Raw genomic sequence first — 23,232 nt, forward strand, 5'->3', positions numbered from 1 at the left:
CTTCTTTCTGTGGGTGATGTTTCTGACTCAGGGAAGATGATGCAGCCTGATTCTGATATCTCTACATTTAAATTTAAGCTTGAACACCCTCCGCGTGTTACTCGGGGAGGTTTTAGCTGCTCTGAATGACTGATACAATTGCAGTGCCAGAGAAATTGTGTAGATTGGATAAATACTATGCAGTGCAGGTGTGCACCGATGTTTTTCCAATACCTAAAAGGTTTACAGAAATTATTACTAAGGAATGGGATAGACCAGGTGTGCCATTCTCTCCCCCTCCTATTTTTAGAAAAATGTTTCCAATAGACGCCACCACACGGGATTTATGGCAGACAGTTCCTAAGGTGGAGGGAGCAGTTTCTACTTTAGCAAAACGTACTACTATCCCTGTCGAGGACAGTTGTGCTTTCTTAGATCCAGTGGATAAAAAGTTAGAGGGTTACCTTAAAGGATTACTTTCTGTTATAATTTTTAAGCTAAACAACTAACATATTAAAGTTAATAAACATTAATTAAAACCTACTGACCTATATTTTTCTCCAAAACAAAGTTTCATAACGTTCTAAAAGTTGTATCTCTTATTCGCCGATGATGTCACGTTATCCTGCCCACTATTTTCAGCACTGCGTGTTCAAAATACTTAAACCAATAACTTTGTGTTTAAAGCACCATTTTGAAACCTAAGTATTGTTAGCGGATTGGTACAGAGCAAAGGATGCCCACTGAGTGGGTTTGGAAAACAATTAAATTTGCAGACAAGATTTCTGATATACGGTAGAGATATGTTAATGAAATGCTATTGATAAAAAGCGTATTTGGGGTAGTTAGTAACAGGCATAGAAAATATTTACTTACAGTGGCCCTTTAAGAAAATGTTTATTCAACAAGGTTTTATGCTACAGCCCCTTGCACGCATTGCTCCTGTCACTGCTGCTGCGGCGTTCTGGTTTGAGTCTCTGGGAGAGGCTTTACAGGTAGCGACTCCATTGGATGACATACTTGACAAGCTTAGAGCACTTAAGCTAGCCAATTCTTTTGTTTCTGATGCCATTGTTCATTTGACTAAACTAACGGCTAAGAATTCTGGCTTTGCTATCCAGGCGCGCAGAGCGCTATGGCTTAAATCATGGTCAGCTGACGTTACTTCAAAGTCTAAGCTGCTTAACATTCCCTTCAAGGGGCAGACCCTATTCGGGCCTGGTTTGAAGGAGATTATTGCTGATATCACTGGAGGAAAAGGTCATGCCCTTCCTCAGGATAGGTCCAAATCAAGGGCCAAACAGTCTAATTTTCGTGCCTTTCGAAACTTCAAGGCAAGTGCGGCATCAACTTCCTCTAATGCAAAACAAGAGGGAACTTTTGCTCAGTCCAAGACGGTCTGGAGACCTAACCAGACCTGGAACAAAGGTAGGCAGGCCAAAAAGCCTGCTGCTGCCCTCTAAGACAGCATGAAGGAACAGCCCCCTATCTGGTAACGGATCTAGTAGGGGGCAGACTTTGCTCTTCGCCCCGGCGGTGGGCAAGAGATGTCCAGGATCCCTGGGCGTTGGAAATTATATCCCAGGGATATCTTCTGGACTTCAAAGCTTCCCCTCCAAAAGGGAGATTTCACCTTTCACAATTATCTGCAAACCAGATAAAAAGAGAGGCATTCTTACACTGTGTACAAGACCTCCTAGTTATGGGAGTGATCCATCCAGTTCCAAAGGAGGGACAGGGATTTTACTCAAATCTGTTTGTGGTTCCCAAAAAAGAGGGAACCTTCAGACCAATTTTGGATCTAAAGAGCTTAAACAAATTTCTCAGAGTTCCATCATTCAAGATGGAGACTATTCGTACCATCCTACCTATGATCCAGGAGGGTCAATACATGACTACGGTGGATTTAAAGGATGCTTATCTTCACATTCCGATACACAAAGATCATCATCGGTTTCTCAGGTTTGCCTTCCTAGACAGGCATTACCAGTTTGTAGCTCTTCCCTTTGGATTAGCTACAGCCCCAAGAATTTTTACGAAGGTTCTGGGGTCGCTTCTGGCGGTTTCTAAGGCCACGGGGCATAGCAGTGGCCTTTATTAGACGACATCCTGATTCAGGCGTCAAACTTCCAAATTGCCAAGTCTCATATGGACATAGTGTTGGCATTTCTGAGGTCGCATGGGTGGAAGGTGAACGAGGAAAAGAGTTCTCTATCCCCCCTCACAAGAGTTTCCTTCCTAGGGACTCTGATAGATTCTGTAGAAATGAAAATTTACCTGACGGAGTCCAGGTTATCAAAACTTCTAAATTCCTGCCGTCTTCTTTATTCCATTCCTCGCCCCTTTGGTGGCTCAGTGCATGGAAGTAATCGGCTTAATGGTAGCGGCAATGGACATAGTGCCGTTTGCACGCCCTACATCTCAGACCGCTGCAACTCTGCATGCTCAGTTAGTGGAATGGGGATTACACAGATTTGTCCCCTCTACTAAATCTGGATCAAGAGACCAGGGATTCTCTTCTCTGGTGGCTATCTCGGGTCCATCTGTCCAAAGGTATGACCTTTCGCACGCTAGATTGGACAATTGTAACGACAGATGCCAGCCTTCAACTCCCTGAAGGCTCAGGGATTGTGGACTCAGGAGGAGTCACTCCTTCCAATAAATATTCTGGAACTGAGAGCGATATTCAATGCTCTTCAGGCTTGGCCTCCGTTAGAAACTCTGAGGTTCATCAGATTTCAGTCGGACAACATCACGACTGTGACTTACATCAACCATCAAGGGGGAACAAGGAGTTCCCTAGCGATGTTGGATGTCTCAAAGATGATTCGCTGGGCAGAGATTCACTCTTGCCACCTATCAGCTATCCATATCCCAGGTGTAGAGAACTGGGAGGCGGATTTTCTAAGTCGACAGACTTTTCATCTGGGGGAGTGGGAGCTCCATCCGGAGGTGTTTGCACAATTGATTCATCGTTGGGGCAAACCAGAACTGGGTCTCATGGCGTCTTGCCAGAACACCAAGCTTCCTTGTTACGGATCCAGGTCCAGGGACCCCAAGGCAACGCTGATGGATGCTCTAGCAGCGCCTTGGTCCTTCAACCTGGCTTATGTGTTTCCACCGTTTCCTCTGCTCCCTCGTCTGATTGCCAAAATCAAGCAGGAGAGAGCATCGGTGATCTTGATAGCGCCTGCGTGGCCACGCAGGACTTGGTATGCAGATCTGGTGGACATGTCATCCTTTCCACCATGGACTCTGCCGCGGAGACAGGACTTTCTACTTCAAGGTCCTTTCAACCATCCAAATCTAATTTCTCTGAGGCTGACTGCCTGGAGATTGAACGCTTGATTTTATTAAAGCGTGGTTTCTCCGAGTCAGTCATTGATACCTTAATTCAGGCATGAAAGCCTGTCACCAGGAAAATCTATCATAAGATATGGCGTAAATATCTTTATTGGTGTGAATCCAAGGGCTACTCATGGAGTAAGGTCAGGATTCCCAGGATATTATCTTTTCTCCAAGAAGGATTGGAAAAAGGATTGTCAGCTAGTTCCTTAAAGGGACAGATTTCTGCGCTGTCTATTCTTTTGCACAAGCGTCTGGCGGATGTTCCAGACGTTCAGGCATTTTGTCAGGCTTTAGTTAGAATCAAGCCTGTGTTTAAACCTGTTGCTCCACCTTGGAGCTTGAATTTGGTTCTTAAAGTTCTTCAGGGGGTTCCGTTTGAACCTCTTCATTCCATAGATATCAAACTTTTATCTTGGAAAGTTCTTTTTTTGGTAGCTATTTCCTCGGCTCGTAGAGTTTCCGAGTTATCTGTCTTACAATGTGATTCTCCTTATCTGATCTTCCATGCAGATAAGGTAGTTCTGCGTACCAAACCTGGGTTTTTACCTAAGGTGGTATCTAATAAGAATATCAATCAAGAGATTGTTGTTCCGTCTTTGTGTCCTAACCCTTCTTCAAAGAAGGGAACGTCTATTACACAATCTGGACGTGGTTCGTGCTTTAAAGTTTTAAAGCTTCTAAAGATTTTCGTCAAACTGCTTTGTTGTCTACTCTGGACAGAGGAGAGGTCAAAAGGCTTCGGCAACCTCTTTCTTTTTGGCTAAGAAGCATAATCCGCTTAGCCTATGAGACTGCTGGCCAGCAGCCTCCTGAAAGGATTACAGCTCATTCTACTAGAGCTGTGGCTTCCACATGGGCCTTTAAAAATGAGGCTTCTGTTGAACAGATTTGCAAGGCGGCGACTTGGTCTTCGCTTCATACTTTTTCAAAATTCTACAAATTTGATACTTTTGCTTCTTCGGAGGCTATTTTTGGGAGGTTTTACAGGCAGTGGTACCTTCCGTTTAAGTACCTGCCTTGTCCCTCTCTTCATCCGTGTACTTTAGCTTTGGTATCCCACAAGTAATGGATGATCCGTGGACTGGATACACCTTACAAGAGAAAACATAATTTATGCTTACCTGATAAATTTATTTATTTCTCTTGTGGTGTATCCAGTCCACTGCCCGCCCTGTCATTTTAAGGCAGGTATTTTTTAATTTTAAACTACAGTCACCACTGCACCCAATGGTTTCTCCTTTCTCTGCTTGTTTTCGGTCGAATGACTGGATATGGCAGTTGGGGAAGGAGAATATCCCATAAGTAATGGATGATCCGTGGACTGGATACACCTCAAGAGAAATAAATTTATCAGGTAAGCATAAATTATGTTGTTTTTTTTTAGAAGACATACCAAAATAGCCCTAGATCAATACTTTGGGATATTTCATGCCACCATTTCACCGCCAAATGTGATCAAATAAAAAAAATCATTCACTTTTTTCTTTCATTTAATTGGCAAGAGTCCATGAGCTAGTGACGTATGGGATATACATTCCTATCACGAGGGGCAAAGTTTCCCAAACCTCAAAATGCCTATAAATACACCCCCCACCACACCCACAATTCAATTTTTACAAACTTTGCCTCCTATGGAGGTGGTGAAGTAAGTTTGTGCTAGATTTCTACGTTTAATATGCGCTTTTCAGCATGCTGAAGCCCGGTTCCTCGGAGTGCAGTGAATGACAGAGAGATGTGCAGGGAGTATTACCTTTTGAATACAATGGTCATCCTATCGGGGATCTATTTCTTAGGTTCTCTGTTATCGGTCGTAGAGATTCTTCTCCTACCTCCCTTTTCATATCGATGATATACTCTTATATACCATTACCTCTAACGATTCTCGTTTCAGTACTGGTTTGGCTATCTACTTTATGTAGATGAGTGTCTTTTGGTAAGTATATTTCCTTTTATTTATGACACTCTCAGCTATGGTTTGGCACTTTTATATGTAAAGTTCTAAATATATGTTTTATACTTATATTTGCCAAAATTCAGGGTAATCAGTATATTTCCTTTTTACAGACTGTCAGTTTTCATTTTTGGGAAATGCATAAAAAAAAAATTTCTTACCTGAAATTTTTTAATTGATTTTCTTTCTAAATTACGGGCTGTTAGGCTCGCAGGGGTGCTAAATGCTATAATTTATTGCGTCATTTTTGGCTCGAGACTTTTTTGGCGCAAGAATTACTTTTGTTGACGTTATGTCGTCATTTCCGGCATCTTAGTTGGCGCCGAGAGTTTTCACGTAGTTGCGTCATCTATGACGCTCGTGTTTGTTGCAGACGTTTTTGGCGCCAAAAAATATTTGTCAGTTTGGGCGTCATACTTGGCGCCAGATTTTTGACATTATTTAAGTCATTATTTCTTTTGCTTCTGGTTTCCAGAGGCTTATTTTGTTTGCATTTTTTCCCATTCCTAAAAGTATCATATAAGGAAATTGATAATTTTGCTTTATATGTTATTTTTTCTATTACATATTGCAAGATGTCTCAATCTGACCCTGTCTCAGAATCTACTACTGGAATCCTGCTGCCTGATGTCGGTTCTACCAAAGCTAAATTAATTTGTTGTAAACTTGTGGTAACTGTTCCTCTTCCGGCTGTAGTTTGTTAGTTGTCATGATAAACTTTCTAAAGCAGACAATATTTCCATTAGTAATAATCCATTACCTGTTGTTGTTCCTTCAACATCAAATGTTCAGGATATTCCTGTTAATGTGAGAGAATTTGTTTCTAATTCTATTCAGAAGGCCTTGTCTGTTATACCACCTTCTAATAAACGTAAAAGGTCTTTTAAAATTTCTCATAATTTCGATGAATTTTTAAAGGACCGACAGCATTCTGATTTATCTATCTCTGATGAGGATCTATCTGGTTCTGAAGATTCTGCCTCAGATATCGACACTGACAAAACTTCATATTTATTTAAAATGGAGTATATTCGTTCTTTATTAAAAGAGGTGTTGATTGCATTAGATATGGAAGAGACTAGTCCTCTTGATATTAAAACTAGTAAACGTTTAAATTAGTTTTTTAAACCTCATGTAGTTATTCCAGAGGTTTTTCCAGTTCCTGATGCTATTTCAGATGTAATTTCTAGGGAATGGAATAGTTTGGGTACTTCATTCACTCCTTCTTTAAGGTTTAAGAAACTGTACCCTTTGCCAACTGATAGATTGGAGTTTTGGGAAAAGATCCCCAAAGTTGATGGGGCCATCTCTACTCTTGCAAAGCTTACTACTATTCCTACGGCAGATAGTACTTCTTTTAAAGATCCTTTAGATAGGAAGCTTGAATCTTATCTAGGGAAGGCTTATTTATGTGCAGGTCATCTTCTTAGGCCTGCTATTTCTTTGGCTGATGTTGCTGCGGCTTCAACTTTTTGGTTGGAAACTTTAGCGCAAGAAGTACCAGATCCTAATGTGTATAGCATTGTTAAGCTTATTCAACATGCTAATAATTTCATTTGTGATGCCATTTTTGATATCGTTAGAATTGATGTCAGGTATATGTCTTTAGCTATTTTAGCTAGAAGAGCTTTATGGCTTAAAACTTGGAATGCAGATATGACTTCTAATTCAACATCATGCTATCTCTTTCTTTCCAAGGTAATAAATTATTTGGTTCTCAGTTGGATTCTATTATTTCAACTGTTACTGGGGGGAAGGGAGCTTTTTTGCCTCAGGATAAAAAGTCTAAGGGTAAATTTAGGGCTCCTAACCGTTTTTGTTCCTTTCGTCAGAATAAGGAACAGAAATCTGACCCTTCCCTTAAAGGAACGGTTTCCAATTGGAAGCCTTCTCCAGTCTGGAATAAATCCAAGCCTTTTAGAAAACCAAAGGCGGCCCTCATTCCAGCGCAGCTGGTAGGGGGCAGACTAAGATTTTTCAAAGATGTTTGGATCAATTTAATCCAAAATCATTGGATCCAGAACATTGTTTCTCAAGGGTACAGAATAGGTTTCAAGGTAAGACCGCCTGTGAGAAGTTTCTTTCTCTCACGCATTCCAGTGAACCCAGTAAAGGCTCAGGCTTTCCTGAAGTGTGTTTCAGAACTGGAGTTATCCGTGGTAATTGTGCCAGTTCCCTTTCCGGAACGGGGTCTGGGGTTTTATTCAAATCTGTTCATTGTTCCAAAGAAAGAGGATTCTTTCAGACCAGTTCTGGATCTAAAATTTTGAATCGTTATGTAAGTATACCAACATTCAAAATGGTGACTATAAGGACTATTCTGCCTTTTGTTCAGCAAGGGCATTATATGTCCACAATAGACTTACAGGATGCATATCTTCATATTCAGATTCAATCCAGATCATTATCAGTTCCTGAGATTCTCTTTTCTAGACAAGCATTACCAATTTGTTGCTCTTCCTTTTGGCCTAGCAACAGCTCCAAGGATCTTTTCAAAAGTTCTCTGTGCCCTACTTTCTGTAATCAGAGAGCGGGGTATTGCGGTGTTTCCTTATTTGGACGATATCTTGGTACTTGCTCAGTCTTTACATTCTGCAGAATCTGAAGAAACAACACTAGTTGATTTGTGTGAAAGACATGGTTGGAGGATCAATTTACCAAAAAGTTCTTTGATTCCTCAGACAAGGGTAACCTTTTTATGATTCCAAATAGATTCAGTATCCATGACTTTGTCTCTAACAGACAAAAGACGTCTGAAATTGGTTTCAGCTTGTCGGAACCTTCGGTCTCAATCATTCCCTTCAGTAGCTATGTGCATGGAGGTTTTAGGCCTCATGACTGCAGCATCGGACGCGATCCCCTTTGCTCGTTTTCACATGAGACCGCTTCAGCTTTGTATGCTGAACCAATGGTGCAGGGATTATACAAGGATTTCACAATTAATATCCTTAAATCCCAATATTTGACTATCTCTGACTTGGTGGTCAGATCACCATCGTTTAGTTCAGGGGGCCTCTTTTGTTCGTCCAACCTGGACTGTGATCACAACAGATGCGAGTCTTTCAGGTTGGGGAGCTGTCTGGGGATCTCTGACAGCGCAGGGGGTTTGGAAATCTCAAGAGGCGAGATTACCAATCAATATTTTGGAACTCCGTGCGATTCTCAGAGCTCTTCAGTTTTGGCCTCTTCTAAAGAAAGAATTGTTTATTTGTTTTCAGACAGACAATGTCACAACCGTGGCGTATGTCAATCATCAAGGTGGGACTCTCAGTCCTCTAGCTATGAAATAAGTATCTCGGATACTTGCATGGGCAGAATCCAGCTCCTGTCTAATCTCTGCGGTCCATATCCCAGGTATAGACAATTGGGAAGCAGATTATCTCAGTCGCCAGACTTTACATCCGGGAGAATGGTCTCTTCACCCAGATGTGTTTCTTCAGATTGTTCAGATGTGGGGGCTTCCAGAAATAGATCTGATGGCTTCTCATCTAAACAGGAAACGACACTCTCTGATGTGGTGGACAGATCACCATCGTTTAGTTCAGGGGGCTTCTTTTGTTCTTCCGACCTGGACTGTAATTTCAACAGATGCAAGTCTGACAGGTTTGGGGGTCTCTGACAGCACAAGGGATTTGGTAATCTCAGGAGGTGAGATTACCGATCAATATTTTGGTACTCCGTGCAATTTTCAGAGCTCTTCAGTCATGGCCTCTTCTAAAGAGAGAATCGTTCATTTGTTTTCAGACAGACAATGTCACAACTGTGGCATACATCAATCATCAAGGAGGGACTCACAGTCCTCTGGCTATGAAGAAAGTATCTCGAATTCTGGTATGGGCGGAATCCATCTCCTGTCTAGTTTCTGCGGTTCATATCCCAGGTATAGACAATTGGGAAGCGGATTATCTCAGCCGCCAAACGTTACATCCGAGCGAATGGTCTCTTCACCCAGAGGTATTTCTTCAGATTGTTCAAATGTGGGGACTTCCAGAAATAGATCTGATGGCCTCTCATCTAAACAAGAAACTTCCCAGGTATCTGTCCAGATCCAGGGATCCTCAAGCGGAAGCAGTGGATGCATTGTCACTTCCTTGGAAGTATCATCCTGCCTATATCTTTCCACCTCTAGTTCTTCTTCCAAGAGTAATCTCCAAGATTCTGAAGGAATGCTCGTTTGTTCTGTTGGTAGCTCCAGCATGGCCTCTCAGGTTTTGGTATGCGGATCTTGTCCGGATGGCCTCTTGCCAACCGTGGACTCTTCCGTTAAGACCAGACCTTTTGTCGCAAGGTCCTTTTTTCCATCAGGATCTCAAATCCTTAAATTTAAAGGTATGGAGATTGAACGCTTGATTCTTAGTCAAAGAGGTTTCTCTGACTCTGTGATTAATACTATGTTACAGGCTCGTAAATCTGTATCTAGGGAGATATATTATAGAGTCTGGAAGACTTATATTTCTTGGTGTCTTTCTCATCATTTTTCCTGGCATTCTTTTAGAATTCCGAGAATTTTACAGTTTCTTCAGGATGGTTTGGATAAAGGTTTGTCTGCAAGCTCCTTGAAAGGACAAATCTCTGCTCTTTCTGTTCTTTTTCACAGAAAGATTGCTAATCTTCCTGATATTCATTGTTTTGTACAAGCTTTGGTTCATATAAAACCTGTCATTAAGTCAATTTCTCCTCCTTGGAGTTTGAATTTGGTTCTGGGGGCTCTTCAAGCTCCTCCGTTTGAACCTATGCATTCATTGGACATCAAATTACTTTCTTGGAAAGTTTTGTTCCTTTTGGCCATCTCTTCTGCCAGACGAGTTTCTGAATTATCTGCTCTTTCTTGTGAGTCTCCTTTTCTGATTTTTCATCAGGATAAGGCGGTGTTGCGAACTTCTTTTAAATTTTTACCTAAGGTTGTGAATTCTAACAACATTAGTAGAGAAATTGTGGTTCCTTCATTGTGTCCTAATCCTAAGAATTCTAAGGAGAGATCATTGCATTCTTTGGATGTAGTTAGAGCTTTGAAATATTATGTTGAAGCTACTAAGAATTTCCGAAAGACTTCTAGTCTATTTGTTATCTTTTCCGGTTCTAGGAAAGGTCAGAAGGTCTCTGCCATTTCTTTGGCATCTTGGTTGAAATCTGTAATTCATCATGCTTATGTCGAGTCGGGTAAAACTCCGCCTCAAAGGATTACAGCTCATTCTACTAGGTCAGTTTCTACTTCCTGGGCGTTTAGGAATGATGCTTCGGTTGATCAGATTTGCAAAGCAGCAACTTGGTCTTCTTTGCATACTTTTACTAAATTCTACCATTTTGATGTGTTTTCTTCTTCTGAAGCTGTTTTTGGTAGAAAAGTACTTCAGGCACCTGTTTCAGTTTGAATCTTCTGCTTATAATTTCAGTTTTTTTCATTTAATCTTTATTTTGGGTGTGGATTATTTTTCAGCGGAATTGGCTGTCTTTATTTTATCCCTCCCTCTCTAGTGACTCTTGCGTGGAAAGATCCACATCTTGGGTAGTCATTATCCCATACGTCACTAGCTCATGGACTCTTGCTAATTACATGAAAGAAAACATAATTTATGTAAGAACTTACCTGATAAATTCATTTCTTTCATATTAGCAAGAGTTTATGAGGCCCACCCTTTTTGTGGTGGTTATGATTTTTTTGTATAAAGCACAATTATTCCAATTCCTTATTTTTTATGCTTTCGCACTTTTTTCTTTTCACCCCACTTCTTGGCTATTCGTTAAACTGATTTGTGGGTGTGGTGAGGGGTGTATTTATAGGCATTTTGAGGTTTGGGAAACTTTGCCCCTCCTGGTAGGAATGTATATCCCATACGTCACTAGCTCATGGACTCTTGCTAATATGAAAGAAATGAATTTATCAGGTAAGTTCTTACATAAATTATGTTATCTTTTCTGGTTCTAGGAAAGGTCAGAAGGCTTCTGCCATTTCTTTGGCATCTTGGTTAAAGCTTTTGATTCATCATGCTTATTTGGAGTCGGGTAATTCCCCGCCTCAGAGGATTTCGACTCATTCTACTAGGTCAGTTTCTACTTCCTGGGCTTTTAAGAATGAAGCTTCTGTTGATCAGATTTGCAAAGCAGGGACCTGTTCTTTGCATACTTTTACTAAATTCTACCATTTTGATGTTTTCTCTTCTTCAAAAGCAGTTTTTGGTAGAAAAGTACTTCAGGCAGCTGTTTCAGTTTGATTCTTCTGCTTATAATTTCAGTTTTTTTCATTATAAAGATTAAAACTTTTGATTTGGGTTGTGGATTTATTTTTCAGCGGAATTGGCTGTCTTTATTTTTATCCCTCCCTCTCTAGTGACTCTTGCGTGGAGTTCCACATCTTGGCTATTTGCTATCCCATACGTCACTAGCTCATGGACTCTTGCCAATTACTTGAAAGAAAACATAATTTATGTAAGAACTTACCTGATAAATTAATTTCTTTCATATTGGCAAGAGTCCATGAGGCCCACCCTTTTTATGGTGATTATGATTTCGCTCCTTATCACCCTGCTTCTTGGCTATTCGTTAAACTGAATTGTGGGTGTGGTGGGGATGTATTTATAGGCATTTTGAGGTTTGGGAAACTTTGCCCCTCCTGGTAGGAATGTATATCCCATACGTCACTAGCTCATGGACTCTTGCCAATATGAAAGAAATGAATTTATCAGGTAAGTTCTTACATAAATTATGTTTTTCACAAATTTTTTCACAAACTTTAGGTTTCTCACAGAAATTATTTACAAACAACTTGTGCAATTAATGCAGAAATAGCAGACATATATGGCTTTGGTGATGCTTTTTGGTAATTAGAAGGCTGCTAAATGCCACTGCGCACCACACATGTATTATGCCCAGCAGTGAAGGGGTTAATTAGGGAGCATGTAGGGAGCTTGTTAATTTTAGCTTTAGTGTAGTAGACAACCCCAAGTATTGATCTAGGCCCATTTTGGTATATTTAATGCCACCATTTCACCGCCAAATGTGATCAAATGCAAACATTTTTACGTTTTTTTATTTTAGGTTTCTCACTGAAATTATTTACAAACAACTTGTGCAATTATGGCACAAATGGTTGTAAATGCTTCTCTGGGATCCCCTTTGTTTAGAAATAGCAGACATTTTTTTATGGCTTTGGCGATGCTTTTTGGTAATTAGAAGGCTGCTAAATCCTGCTGCACATCACACGTGTATTTTGTCTAGCAGTGAAGGGGTTAATCAGGGAGCTTGCAGGGTTAATTTTAGCTTTAGTGTAGAGATCAGCCTCCCACCTGACACATCAGACCCGATTCCTCCCAAACAGCTCTCTTCCCTCCCCCACCCCACAATTTTCCCCGCCATCTTAAGTACTGGGTGCCAGTACTAAATTAAAAGGTATCCTTTTTTTTTTTTTTTTTTTTTTTTGTGCATATTTACATATTCTGTTGTGTAGGATCCCCCTTAGCCCCAAACCTCTCTAACCCTCCCCCTCTACATTATTGGGAACCATCTTGGGTACTGGCAGTTTACAACATTTTTTTTTTTTTAATATATATATATTCCCCCCACACACACACACACTTTTCTGTAGTGTAGCTTCCGCCCCCACCCCCCTGACTAAACCCCAGACCCCCAACCAGATCACTTAGATTATTGATTTTAAATGTTTTAGTCCCCCTCTCTCCCACTTAATTTAAAAAAATTGTTCCATAGGGTAATGGTTTCCACCCGCTCCCTCCCCATACACGCGCCCACTGCCTACCCCCGTGCACGCGCGCGCGTCCGGCTACCCCGCCCACCTCTGCAGACAGCCATCGATGGCCGCCCACCCGCCTCCCACATCGGCTCCCACCCACCAACGATTCCGGCCATCGATGTCCGGTGCAGAGAGGGCCACAGAGTGGATGGGGAAAAATTGTTATTGCAGGTTGCCTCGATATTGAGGCATCACTGCAATAACCGGAAAGCGGCTAGAAGCGATCAGCATTGCTTCCAGCCTCTTTAATCCCCAACGTCGTACAGGGTACAACATATGTCGTTAAGGGGTTAAGCACACAGTAAATGTGTGTATGTATATGTATGTATATATATATATATATATATATATATATATATATATATATATATATATATATATATATATATATATATATATATATACACACACACACTGCAGAATTATTAGGCAAGTTGTAATTGACTATTACTGTGCATAATTATTAGGCAACTTAACAAAAAACAAATATATACCCATTTCAATTATTTATTTTTACCAGTGAAACCAATATAACATCTCAACATTCACAAATATACATTTCTGACATTCGAAAACAAAACAAAAACAAATCAGTGACCAATATAGCCACCTTTCTTTGCAAGGACACTCAAAAGCCTGCCATCCATGGATTCTGTCAGTGTTTTGATCTGTTCACCATCAACATTGCGTGCAGCAGCAACCACAGCCTCCCAGACACTGTTCAGAGAGGTGTACTGTTTTCCCTCCTTGTAAATCTCACATTTGATGATGGACCACAGGTTCTCAATGGGGTTCAGATCAGGTGAACAAGGAGGCCATGTCATTAGATTTTCTTCTTTTATACCCTTTCTTGCCAGCCACGCTGTGGAGTACTTGGACGCGTGTGATGGAGCATTGTCCTGCATGAAAATCATGTTTTTCTTGAAGGATGCAGACTTCTTCCTGTACCACTGCTTGAAGAAGGTGTCTTCCAGAAACTGGCAGTAGGACTGGGAGTTGAGCTTGACTCCATCCTCAACCCGAAAAGGCCCCACAAGCTCATCTTTGATGATACCAGCCCAAACCAGTACTCCACCTCCACCTTGCTGGCGTCTGAGTCGGACTGGAGCTCTCTGCCCTTTACCAATCCAGCCACGGGCCCATCCATCTGGCCCATCAAGACTCACTCTCATTTCATCAGTCCATAAAACCTTAGAAAAATCAGTCTTGAGATATTTCTTGGCCCAGTCTTGACGTTTCAGCTTGTGTGTCTTGTTCAGTGGTGGTCGTCTTTCAGCCTTTCTTACCTTGGCCATGTCTCTGAGTATTGCACACCTTGTGCTTTTGGGCACTCCAGTGATGTTGCAGCTCTGAAATATGGCCAAACTGGTGGCAAGTGGCATCTTGGCAGCTGCACGCTTGACTTTTCTCAGTGGGCAGTTATTTTGCGCCTTGGTTTTTCCACACGCTTCTTGCGACCCTGTTGACTATTTTGAATGAAACGCTTGATTGTTCGATGATCACGCTTCAGAAGCTTTGCAATTTTAAGAGTGCTGCATCCCTCTGCAAGATATCTCACTATTTTTGACTTTTCTGAGCCTGTCAAGTCCTTCTTTTGACCCATTTTGCCAAAGGAAAGGAAGTTGCCTAATAATTATGCACACCTGATATAGGGTGTTGATGTCACTTGACCACACCCCTTCTCATTACAGAGATGCACATCACCTAATATGCTTAATTGGTAGTAGGCTTTCGAGCCTCTACAGCTTGGAGTAAGACAACATGCATAAAGAGGATGATGTGGTCAAAATACTCATTTGCCTAATAATTCTGCACTCCCTGTATGTATATATATGTATATACAGTGTATATATATATATATATATATATATATATATATATGTATGTGTATATATATATATATGTATATATGTGTGTGTGTGTGTATATATATATATATATATATATATATATATATATATATATATAATACTCCAACAAATGAGATCATTTTATTTGTATTCTGTAATGTTACTTTAGATCACACCCTGATTTCTGTGACAACTACTTGTGTGTACATATATATTTATGTTTGGGATAATATTCAGGTTTCCCTGACTTATTTGTTTTTCAGTGAGTTCTGTGGGGAAAACCTGAACAGATGGAAGTTTAACCGCGCTGTTAATAAACTAAATTCAAACATTCTCTATCTATGTTTTTCTCAGGTAGGTAACTGTTCTTTGTGTTTCAAAGTCAGTTCTATAAAATCTTCACCAATGCAAAGAAATCCCATAGAATTGGTCTTTGTTGCCTAACAATAAATTGTTCTTTATACTACCCACTATATATATATATAAATGTTTTAGTCAAGCTAATTCCAATATTTCTGATAACCATATAAATCAAACAAAGAAAAAGAAAACAAGTTGTGAACCAAAAACTTGTCTGTCAGAACAATAAATTATTTGAAATGTGTTCAGCACATTACCCCTTATTAATATCTATGGTATCTCTTGATGTGTTGTGAATGTTTCAAGTGATGTATTTATAAGTTGCTACCCACTATATTGTAAATGAAAAGATTTGTTAAAGGGACTGTGTACGGTAAAATTGGTATCCCCTTAAAGGGACATTATACACTCGTTTCTCTTGTAAGATGTATCGAGTCCACGGATTCATCCATACTTGTGGGATATTCTCCTTCCTTACAGGAAGTGGCAAAGAGAGCACCCACAGCAGAGATGTCTATATAGCTCCTCCCTTAGCTCCACCCCCCAGTCATTCTCTTTGCCTGCTTAACTGCTAGGAAGGGTAAAGTGAGTATGGTGACAAAAATGTTAGTTTTTTATTTCTCAAGCAAAAGTTTATTTTAAATGGTACCGGTGTGTATTATTCACTCTCTGGCAGAAAAGGGATGAAGATTTCTGCAAGGAGGATAATGATCTTAGCACTTTGTAACTAAGATCCACTGCTGTTCTCATAAGGGCTGAAGAGTACAGGAAAACTTCAGTTGGGGGAACGGTTTGCATGCTAATCTGCATTGAGGTATGTTCAGTCTATTTTTTTCTAGACAGACTGTGATAATTCTAGAAAAGGCTGGCAATATCCCGATGAGGGAAGGGTAAGCTGTATTCAGACACTTAGTAAGTATCCCAGCTTGCATAAAGGGCTCATTGGTTACTGGTGACACTGATAGGAAAAAATGTTTTTTTATTGCAAACTTAACGTTTTTTGAGGGACTTTAAGGGGGCCATTGTGGCTTGATTAAGGGTTATTAACCCACATGGCTAGTTTAGAAACACTCTGGTGTGTTTCTTTTAGGCCCCATAACATCGAGTGAGGTGTTAGGGGCCTATTTTGCGCCTCAGTTGCACAGTTTCTTTTACTCAGACATACAGCTGCTTCTCCAGAGGGTCCTGCTGTGTTTGAGGGCTTAAAAGAAGTTTTTTCCCCCCACAAATCTTTCCTAAAGGGCAGGTAGGTATTGTTTATTTGTCTAGCTGTGCAATATTACTAAGGCTTTATGATGCTACTGTAAAAATTTCGTAGAGTTTACTGCTTTTTTTACACTGTTTTGCAGAGTTTGTGCATCTTTTTTTCTCTTAAAGGCACAGTACCGTTTTTTTCTAAGTATTATTTGCTTTGATTAAAGTGTTTTCCAAGCTTGCTTGTTTCATTACTAGCCTGTTTAACATGTCTGACATAAAGGAAAATCCATTTTCAATGTGTTTAGAAGCCATTGTGGAACCCCTTCTTAGAATGTGTCCCACTTGCATTGATATGTCTATAAATTATAAAGAGCATATTTTAGCACTTAAAAATATAGCAATAGATGATTCTCAGACAGAAGGAAATGAGGGTTTGCCATCTAGCTCTCCCCAAGTGTCACAACCAGTAACGCCCGCACAAGTGACGCCAAGTACCTCTAGTGCGTCAAATTAATTTACTTTACAAGACATGGCCACAGTTATGAATACAACCCTTGCAGAGGTTTTATCTAAACTGCCTGGTTTACAAGGAAAGCGTGACAGCTCTGGCTTAAGAACAAATGCTGAGCCGTCTGACTCTTTAGTAGCCGTATCCGATATACCCTCACAATGTTCTGAAGTAGGGGTAAGGGATTTGTTATCTGAGGGAGAAATTTCTGATTCAGGAAAGACACTCCCTCAGACAGATTCTGATATGACAGCCTTTAAATTTAAGCTTGAACACCTCCGCTTATTGCTCAGGGAGGTATTAGCGACTCTAGATGATAGTGACCCTATAGTGGTCCCAGAGAAATTGTGTAAAATGGACAAATACTTAGAGGTTCCTTAGAGGATTGTGAATATTGTTACTAAGGAGTGGAATAGACCAGGTATTCTGTTCGCTCCCCCTCCTGTTTTTAAGAAAATGTTTCCCATATCTGACACCATGCGGGACTCGTGGCAGACGGTTCCTAAGGTGGAGGGAGCTATTTCTACTCTTGCTAAGCGTACAACTATACCTATCAACAGTTGTGCTTTCAAAGATCCTATGGATAAAAAAATTAGAGGGTCTCCCGAAGAAAATTTTTGTTCATCAAGGTTTTTGTTCTCCAACCTATTGCGTGCATTGTTCCTGTAACTACTGCAGCTGCTTTCTGGTTCTAGGCTCTAGAAGAGGCTCTTCAGATGGAGACTCCATTAGAGGATATTATGGATAGAATTAAGGCCCTTAAGTTGGCTAATTCTTTCATTACAGATGCCGCTTTCCAACTGGCTAAATTAGCGGCAAATCATTCAGGTTTTGCCATTTTAGCTCGCAGGGCGTTATAACTTAAGTCCTGGTCTGCTGATGTATCATCAAAATCTAAACTTTTGAACATCCCTTTCAAAGGAAAGACCCTATTCAGGCCTGAACTGAAAGAGATTATTTCAGACATCACTGGAGGGAAAGGCCATGCCCTCCCTCAGGATAAAGCAAATGAAATGAGGACCAAACAATAATTTTCGTTCCTTTCGGAACTTCATGGGTGGTCCCGCTTCAGCTTCCCCTGCTGCAAAGCAAGAGGGGAATTTTGCCCAATCCAAGTCAGTCTGGAGCCTAACCAGGCTTGGAACAAGGTTAAACAAGCCAAGAAGCCTGCAGCTGCCACTAAGACAGCATGAAGGGGTAGCCCCCGATCCGGGATTAATCCTAGTAGGGGGCAGACTCTCTTCGCACAGGCTTGGGCAAGAGATATGTTCACGATTCCTGCACTTTAGAAATTGTGTCGCAGGGATATCTTCTGGACTTCAAAGACTCCCCTCCAAGGGGGAGATTTCTCAATTGTCTGTAAACCAGACAAAGAGAGGCGTTCTTACGATGTGTGGAAGACCTACATGCCATGGGAGTGATCTGCCCAGTTCCAAAAGCGGAACAAGGGCTAGGGTTTTACTCAAACCTGTTTGTGGTTCCCAAAAAAGAGGAAAATTTCAGACCAATCTTGGATCTCAAAATTCTAAACAAATTCCTCAGAGTACCATCATTCAAGATGGAGACTATTCGGACTATTCTACCGTTGATCCTGGAGGGTCAATATATGACTACCGTGGACTTAAAGGATGCGTATCTACACATCCCTATTCACAGAGATCATCAATTCCTCCGATTCGCCTTTTTGGACAGGCATTACCAGTTCGTGGCCCTTCCCTTCGGGTTGGCCACGGCTCACAGAATTTTCACAAAGGTGCTAGGGTCCCTTTTGGCGGTTCTAAGACCGCGGGGCATAGCAGTGGCGCCTTATCTAGACGACATCTTAATTCAGGCTTTGACTTTCCAGCTAGCCAAGTCTCACACGGACATTGTGTTGGCTTTTCTGAGATCTCACGGGTGGAAGGTGAACATAAAAGAGTTCTCTCTTCCCTCTCACAAGGGTTTCCTTCTTAGGGACTCTGATAGACTCGGTAGAAATGAAAATATTTCTGACGGAGTTCAGAAAATCAAAACTCTTAACCACTTGCCGAGCTCTTCATTCCATTCCTCGGCCATCAGTGGCTCAGTGTATTGAGGTAATCTGACTCATGGTGGCGGCAATGGACATAGTTCCTTTTGCCCGCCTACACCTCAGACCACTGCAACTATGCATGCTCAAACAGTGGAATGGGGATTATGCAGATTTATCTCCTCAACTGCATCTGGACCAGGAGACCAGAGATTCTCTTCTCTGGTGGTTGTCTCAGGACCACCTGTCTCAGGGAATGTGTTTCCGCAGGCCAGAGTGGCTCATAGTAACGACAGATGCCAGCCTGTTAGGCTGGGGTGCAGTCTGGAACTCTCTGAAAGCACAGGGCTTATGGTCTCTGGAGGAAGCTCTCCTCCCGATAAACATTCTAGAACTGAGAGCAATATTCAATGCGCTTCAGACGTGGCCTCAGCTAGCTGCGGCCAAATTCATCAGATTTCAGTCGGACAACATCACAACTGTAGCTTATATCAATCATCAAGGACGATCACGGAGTTCTCTAGCGATGATGGAGGTAACCAAAATAATCAGATGGGCGGAGGATCACTCTTGCCATCTCTCAGCAATCCATATCCCAGGGGTAGAGAACTGGGAGGTGGATTTTCGAAGTCGTCAGACTTTTCATCCGGGGGAGTGGGAGCTCCATCCGGAGGTATTTGCCCAGCTGACTCTGCTATGGGGCACACCAGAATGGGATCTGATGGTGTCCCGTCAGAACGCCAAACTTCCTTGTTACGGGTCCAGGTCCCAGGATCCCCAGGCGGTACTGATAGATGCTCTAGCAGTGCCCTGGTTCTTCAATCTGGCCTATGTATTTCCACCGTTTCCTCTCCTCCCACGTCTGGTTGCCAGAATCAAGCAGGAGAGAGCTTCGGTGATTTTGATAGCACCTGTGTGGCCATGCAGGATTTGGTATGCAGACCTAGTGGACATGTCATCTGTTCCACCGTGGACTCTGCCATTGAGGCAGGACCTTCTAATCCAAGGTCCAATCAAGCATCCAAATCTAACTTCTCTGCGTCTGACTGCTTGGAGATTTAACGCCTGATTCTATCAAAGCGTGGTTTCTCTGAGTCGGTCATTGATACCCTGATTCAAGCTAGAAAGCCTGTCACCAGGAAAATCTATCATAAGATTTGGCGCAAATATCTTTATTGGTGTGAATCCAAGGGTTACTCATGGAGTAAGATTAGGATTCCTAGAATATTGTCTTTTCTCCAATAAGGATTGGAGAAGGGATTATCAGCTAGTTCCTTAAAAGGACAGATATCTGCTTTGTCTATTCTTTTACACAAATGTCTGGCAGATGTCCCAGACGTTCAAGCGTTTAGTCAGGCTTTAGTCAGGATCAAGCCTGTATTTAAACTCGTTGCTCCGCCATGGATCCTAAACTTAGTTCTTAAAGTTCTTCAAGGGGTTCCGTTTGAACTATGCATTCCATAGATATTTAGCTTCTATCTTGAAAAGTTTTGTTTTTAGTAGCTATCTCTTCGGCTCGAAGAGTTTCTGAGTTATCTGCTTTACAGTGTGTCTCACCTTACCTTGTTTTCCATGCAGATAAGGGGGTTTTGCGTACCAAACCTGGATTCCTTCCTAAGGTTGTTTCTAATAGGAATATCAATCAGGAAATTGTTGTTCCTTCACTGTGTCCTAATCCTTCATCAAAGAAGGAACGTCTGTTGCACAATCTTGATGTGGTTCGTGCTTTAAAGTTCTACTTACAAGCAACTAAAGATTTCCGTCAAACATCTTCATTGTTTGTTGTTTATTCTGGTAAGCGGAGAGGTCAAAAGGCTACGGCTACCTTTCTTTCTTTTTGGCTGAAAAGCATCATCCGTTTGGCTTATGAGACTGCTGGCCAGCAGCCTCCTGAAAGAATTATGGCTCATTCTACTAGAGCAGTGGCTTCCACATGGGCTTTTAAAATGAGGCTTCTGTTGAACAGATTTGTAAGGCGGCGACTTGGTCTTCGCTTCATTTTTCCAAATTTTCCAAATTCGATACTTTTGCTTCTTCGGAGGCTATTTTTGGGAGACAGGTTCTACGAGCAGTGGTGCCTTCCGTTTAAGGTACCTGTCTTGTCCCTTCCTTCATCCGTGTCCTAAAGCTTTGGTATTGGTATCCAACAAGTATGGATGAATCCGTGGACTCGATACATCTTACAAGAGAAAACATAATTTATTCTTACCTGATAAATTTATTTCTCTTGTGATGTATCGAGTCCACGGCCCGCCCTGTTTATTTAAGACAGGTAGTATGTTTTTATTTAAAGAAAACTTCAGTCACCTCTGCACCCTATAGTTCCTCCTTTTTCTTCCTAGCCTTCGGTCGAATGACTGGGGGAGGAGCTATATAGACAGCTCTGCTGTGGGTGCTCTCTTTGCCACTTCCTGTAAGGAAGGAGAATATCCCACAAGTATTGATGAATCCATGGACTCGATACATCACAAGAGAAATACATTTATCAGGTAAGCATAAATTATGGGGTAATTTCTTGGCATAAATGTTTTGTAGATGATCCATTTATATAGCCCATACAGTTTTTTGCTTTTTTAAATAACATTGCTCTGATTTTCAGACTCCTAAACAAGCCCCAAAGTTTTAGGAGAATACCGACATATAAACTCCAGCTTGCTTCTGTTTGTGTAAAGTCTTTTCATATGCAGGGGGAGAGGGGAAATGTCTGTTTATCCCACTTGCAGTGGGTATTATAGATGCCTTTTTACAGGGCTAAATTGGGAGCTTCTAAGTAAGTTTTTAAACCGTTTTATACTGGATTTTTATATCAGTATCTGTGCATATTAGTCTTTATAGTAGTGTCTATTACATGCAGTTATATGAAAACTGGTGTATACTGTCCCTTTAATGAGTTTTCAATGACTTGCTATACCAGTAGTATAAAATTGTATGAGAAATTGCTGATTTTTGTTTTTGTAGATGAAATAGCTGCTTTTGTTCTTTCAAACCATAACCCATTCAAATGAGCTTGATCCTGTGGGGATATCAAACTTGCTTATCCTATCACTTTCTGTACACACAAATGTTACCTTATATCTGTATACCAAAGCCCAATAATTAGAACAATCAATATTGTATTACTTATCTCTCCTACCCCCCACTGGGAGTGTTATTTCTTCCGCTATATATGTTTACTCTTTTTTTTTTATAGCCAATATTTAACTCCTTAAGTGCTAATGAGCTGTCGCAAATTGTCAGGTGCTGACTGCTCAGAGCCGTCGCTAGCATGCTCCCACCTTGAGGGAGATCTGGGAGCTCCCACCCGCTCCTACCCCGGCGATCTGGTCTGCATAGTGACAGGCATCGCCGGGGGCTTCACGTTTTGCACAGTGACGTCACCGCGCAACTTTATTTAAGCCTGTATGTCCGGCATCTAAGCAGCTACAGACCCCCAAGACCCACCGTTGGAAAGGTAATTGCTTAACCTTTCCAACGGTTTAAGTCTTGGGGATCTGAAAAAAAAAATAAAGTTAAAAAAAAAAAAATTTTTTTACAAACTAAAAACCCCTCAAATCCAGCTTAGCACCCAGGTGGGAAAGTGCATAGGACTCTGAACCCAATTTTCTTTCATGTAATTGGCAAGAGTCTTTGAGCTAGTGACGTATGGGATGTACAAGTTTCCCAAACCTCAAAATGCCTATAAATACACCCCTCACCACACCCACAATTCAGTTTTACAAACTTTGCCTCCTATGGAGGTGGTGAAGTAAGTTTGTGCTAAGATTTCTACGTTGATATGCGCTTCTCAGCATTTTGAAGCCTGGTTCCTGTCAGAGTACAGTGAATGTCAGAGGGATGTGAAGGGAGTATCACCTATTGAATGCAGTGGTTTTCCTCACGGAGGATCTATTTCATAGGTTCTCTGTTATCCCTTATTCAGATAGACGATATACTCTCATATTCCATTACCTCTACTGATAACCGTTTCAGTACTGGTTTGGCTATCTGCTATATGTGGATGGGTGTGTTACGGTAAGTATGTTTTCATTACTTAAGACACTCTCAGCTATGGTTTGGCACTTTATGCATTGATATAAAGTTCTAAATATATGTATTGTACTTATATTTGCCATGAGTCAGGTTTATGTATATTTCCTTTTGCAGACTATCTGTTTCATATTTGGGGAAAAAACATATTTAGGAAATAATTTTCTTACCTGGGGTTTAGTCTTTTTTCAAATTGACTGCTTTTTCTTTTACAAGATACGATGAGTCCACGGATTTCATCGTTGTGGGATATCGCCT

At 41.1% G+C, this 23,232-nt stretch overlaps 1 protein-coding gene across 1 annotated transcript in view; it reads left to right on the forward strand.

The window, feature by feature from the left end:
• Nucleotides 1-23,232, forward strand: part of ATG14 (autophagy related 14) — a 151,292-nt gene that overhangs the window by 86,619 nt on the left and 41,441 nt on the right. Inside the window, 1 exon segment of the mRNA XM_053697335.1 lies at nt 15,139-15,233. Within this exon segment, the coding sequence (XP_053553310.1) occupies nt 15,139-15,233 (95 nt within the window).

This window comes from Bombina bombina, chromosome 1, assembly GCF_027579735.1.
Source record: "Bombina bombina isolate aBomBom1 chromosome 1, aBomBom1.pri, whole genome shotgun sequence".
NCBI lineage: Eukaryota > Metazoa > Chordata > Amphibia > Anura > Bombinatoridae > Bombina > Bombina bombina.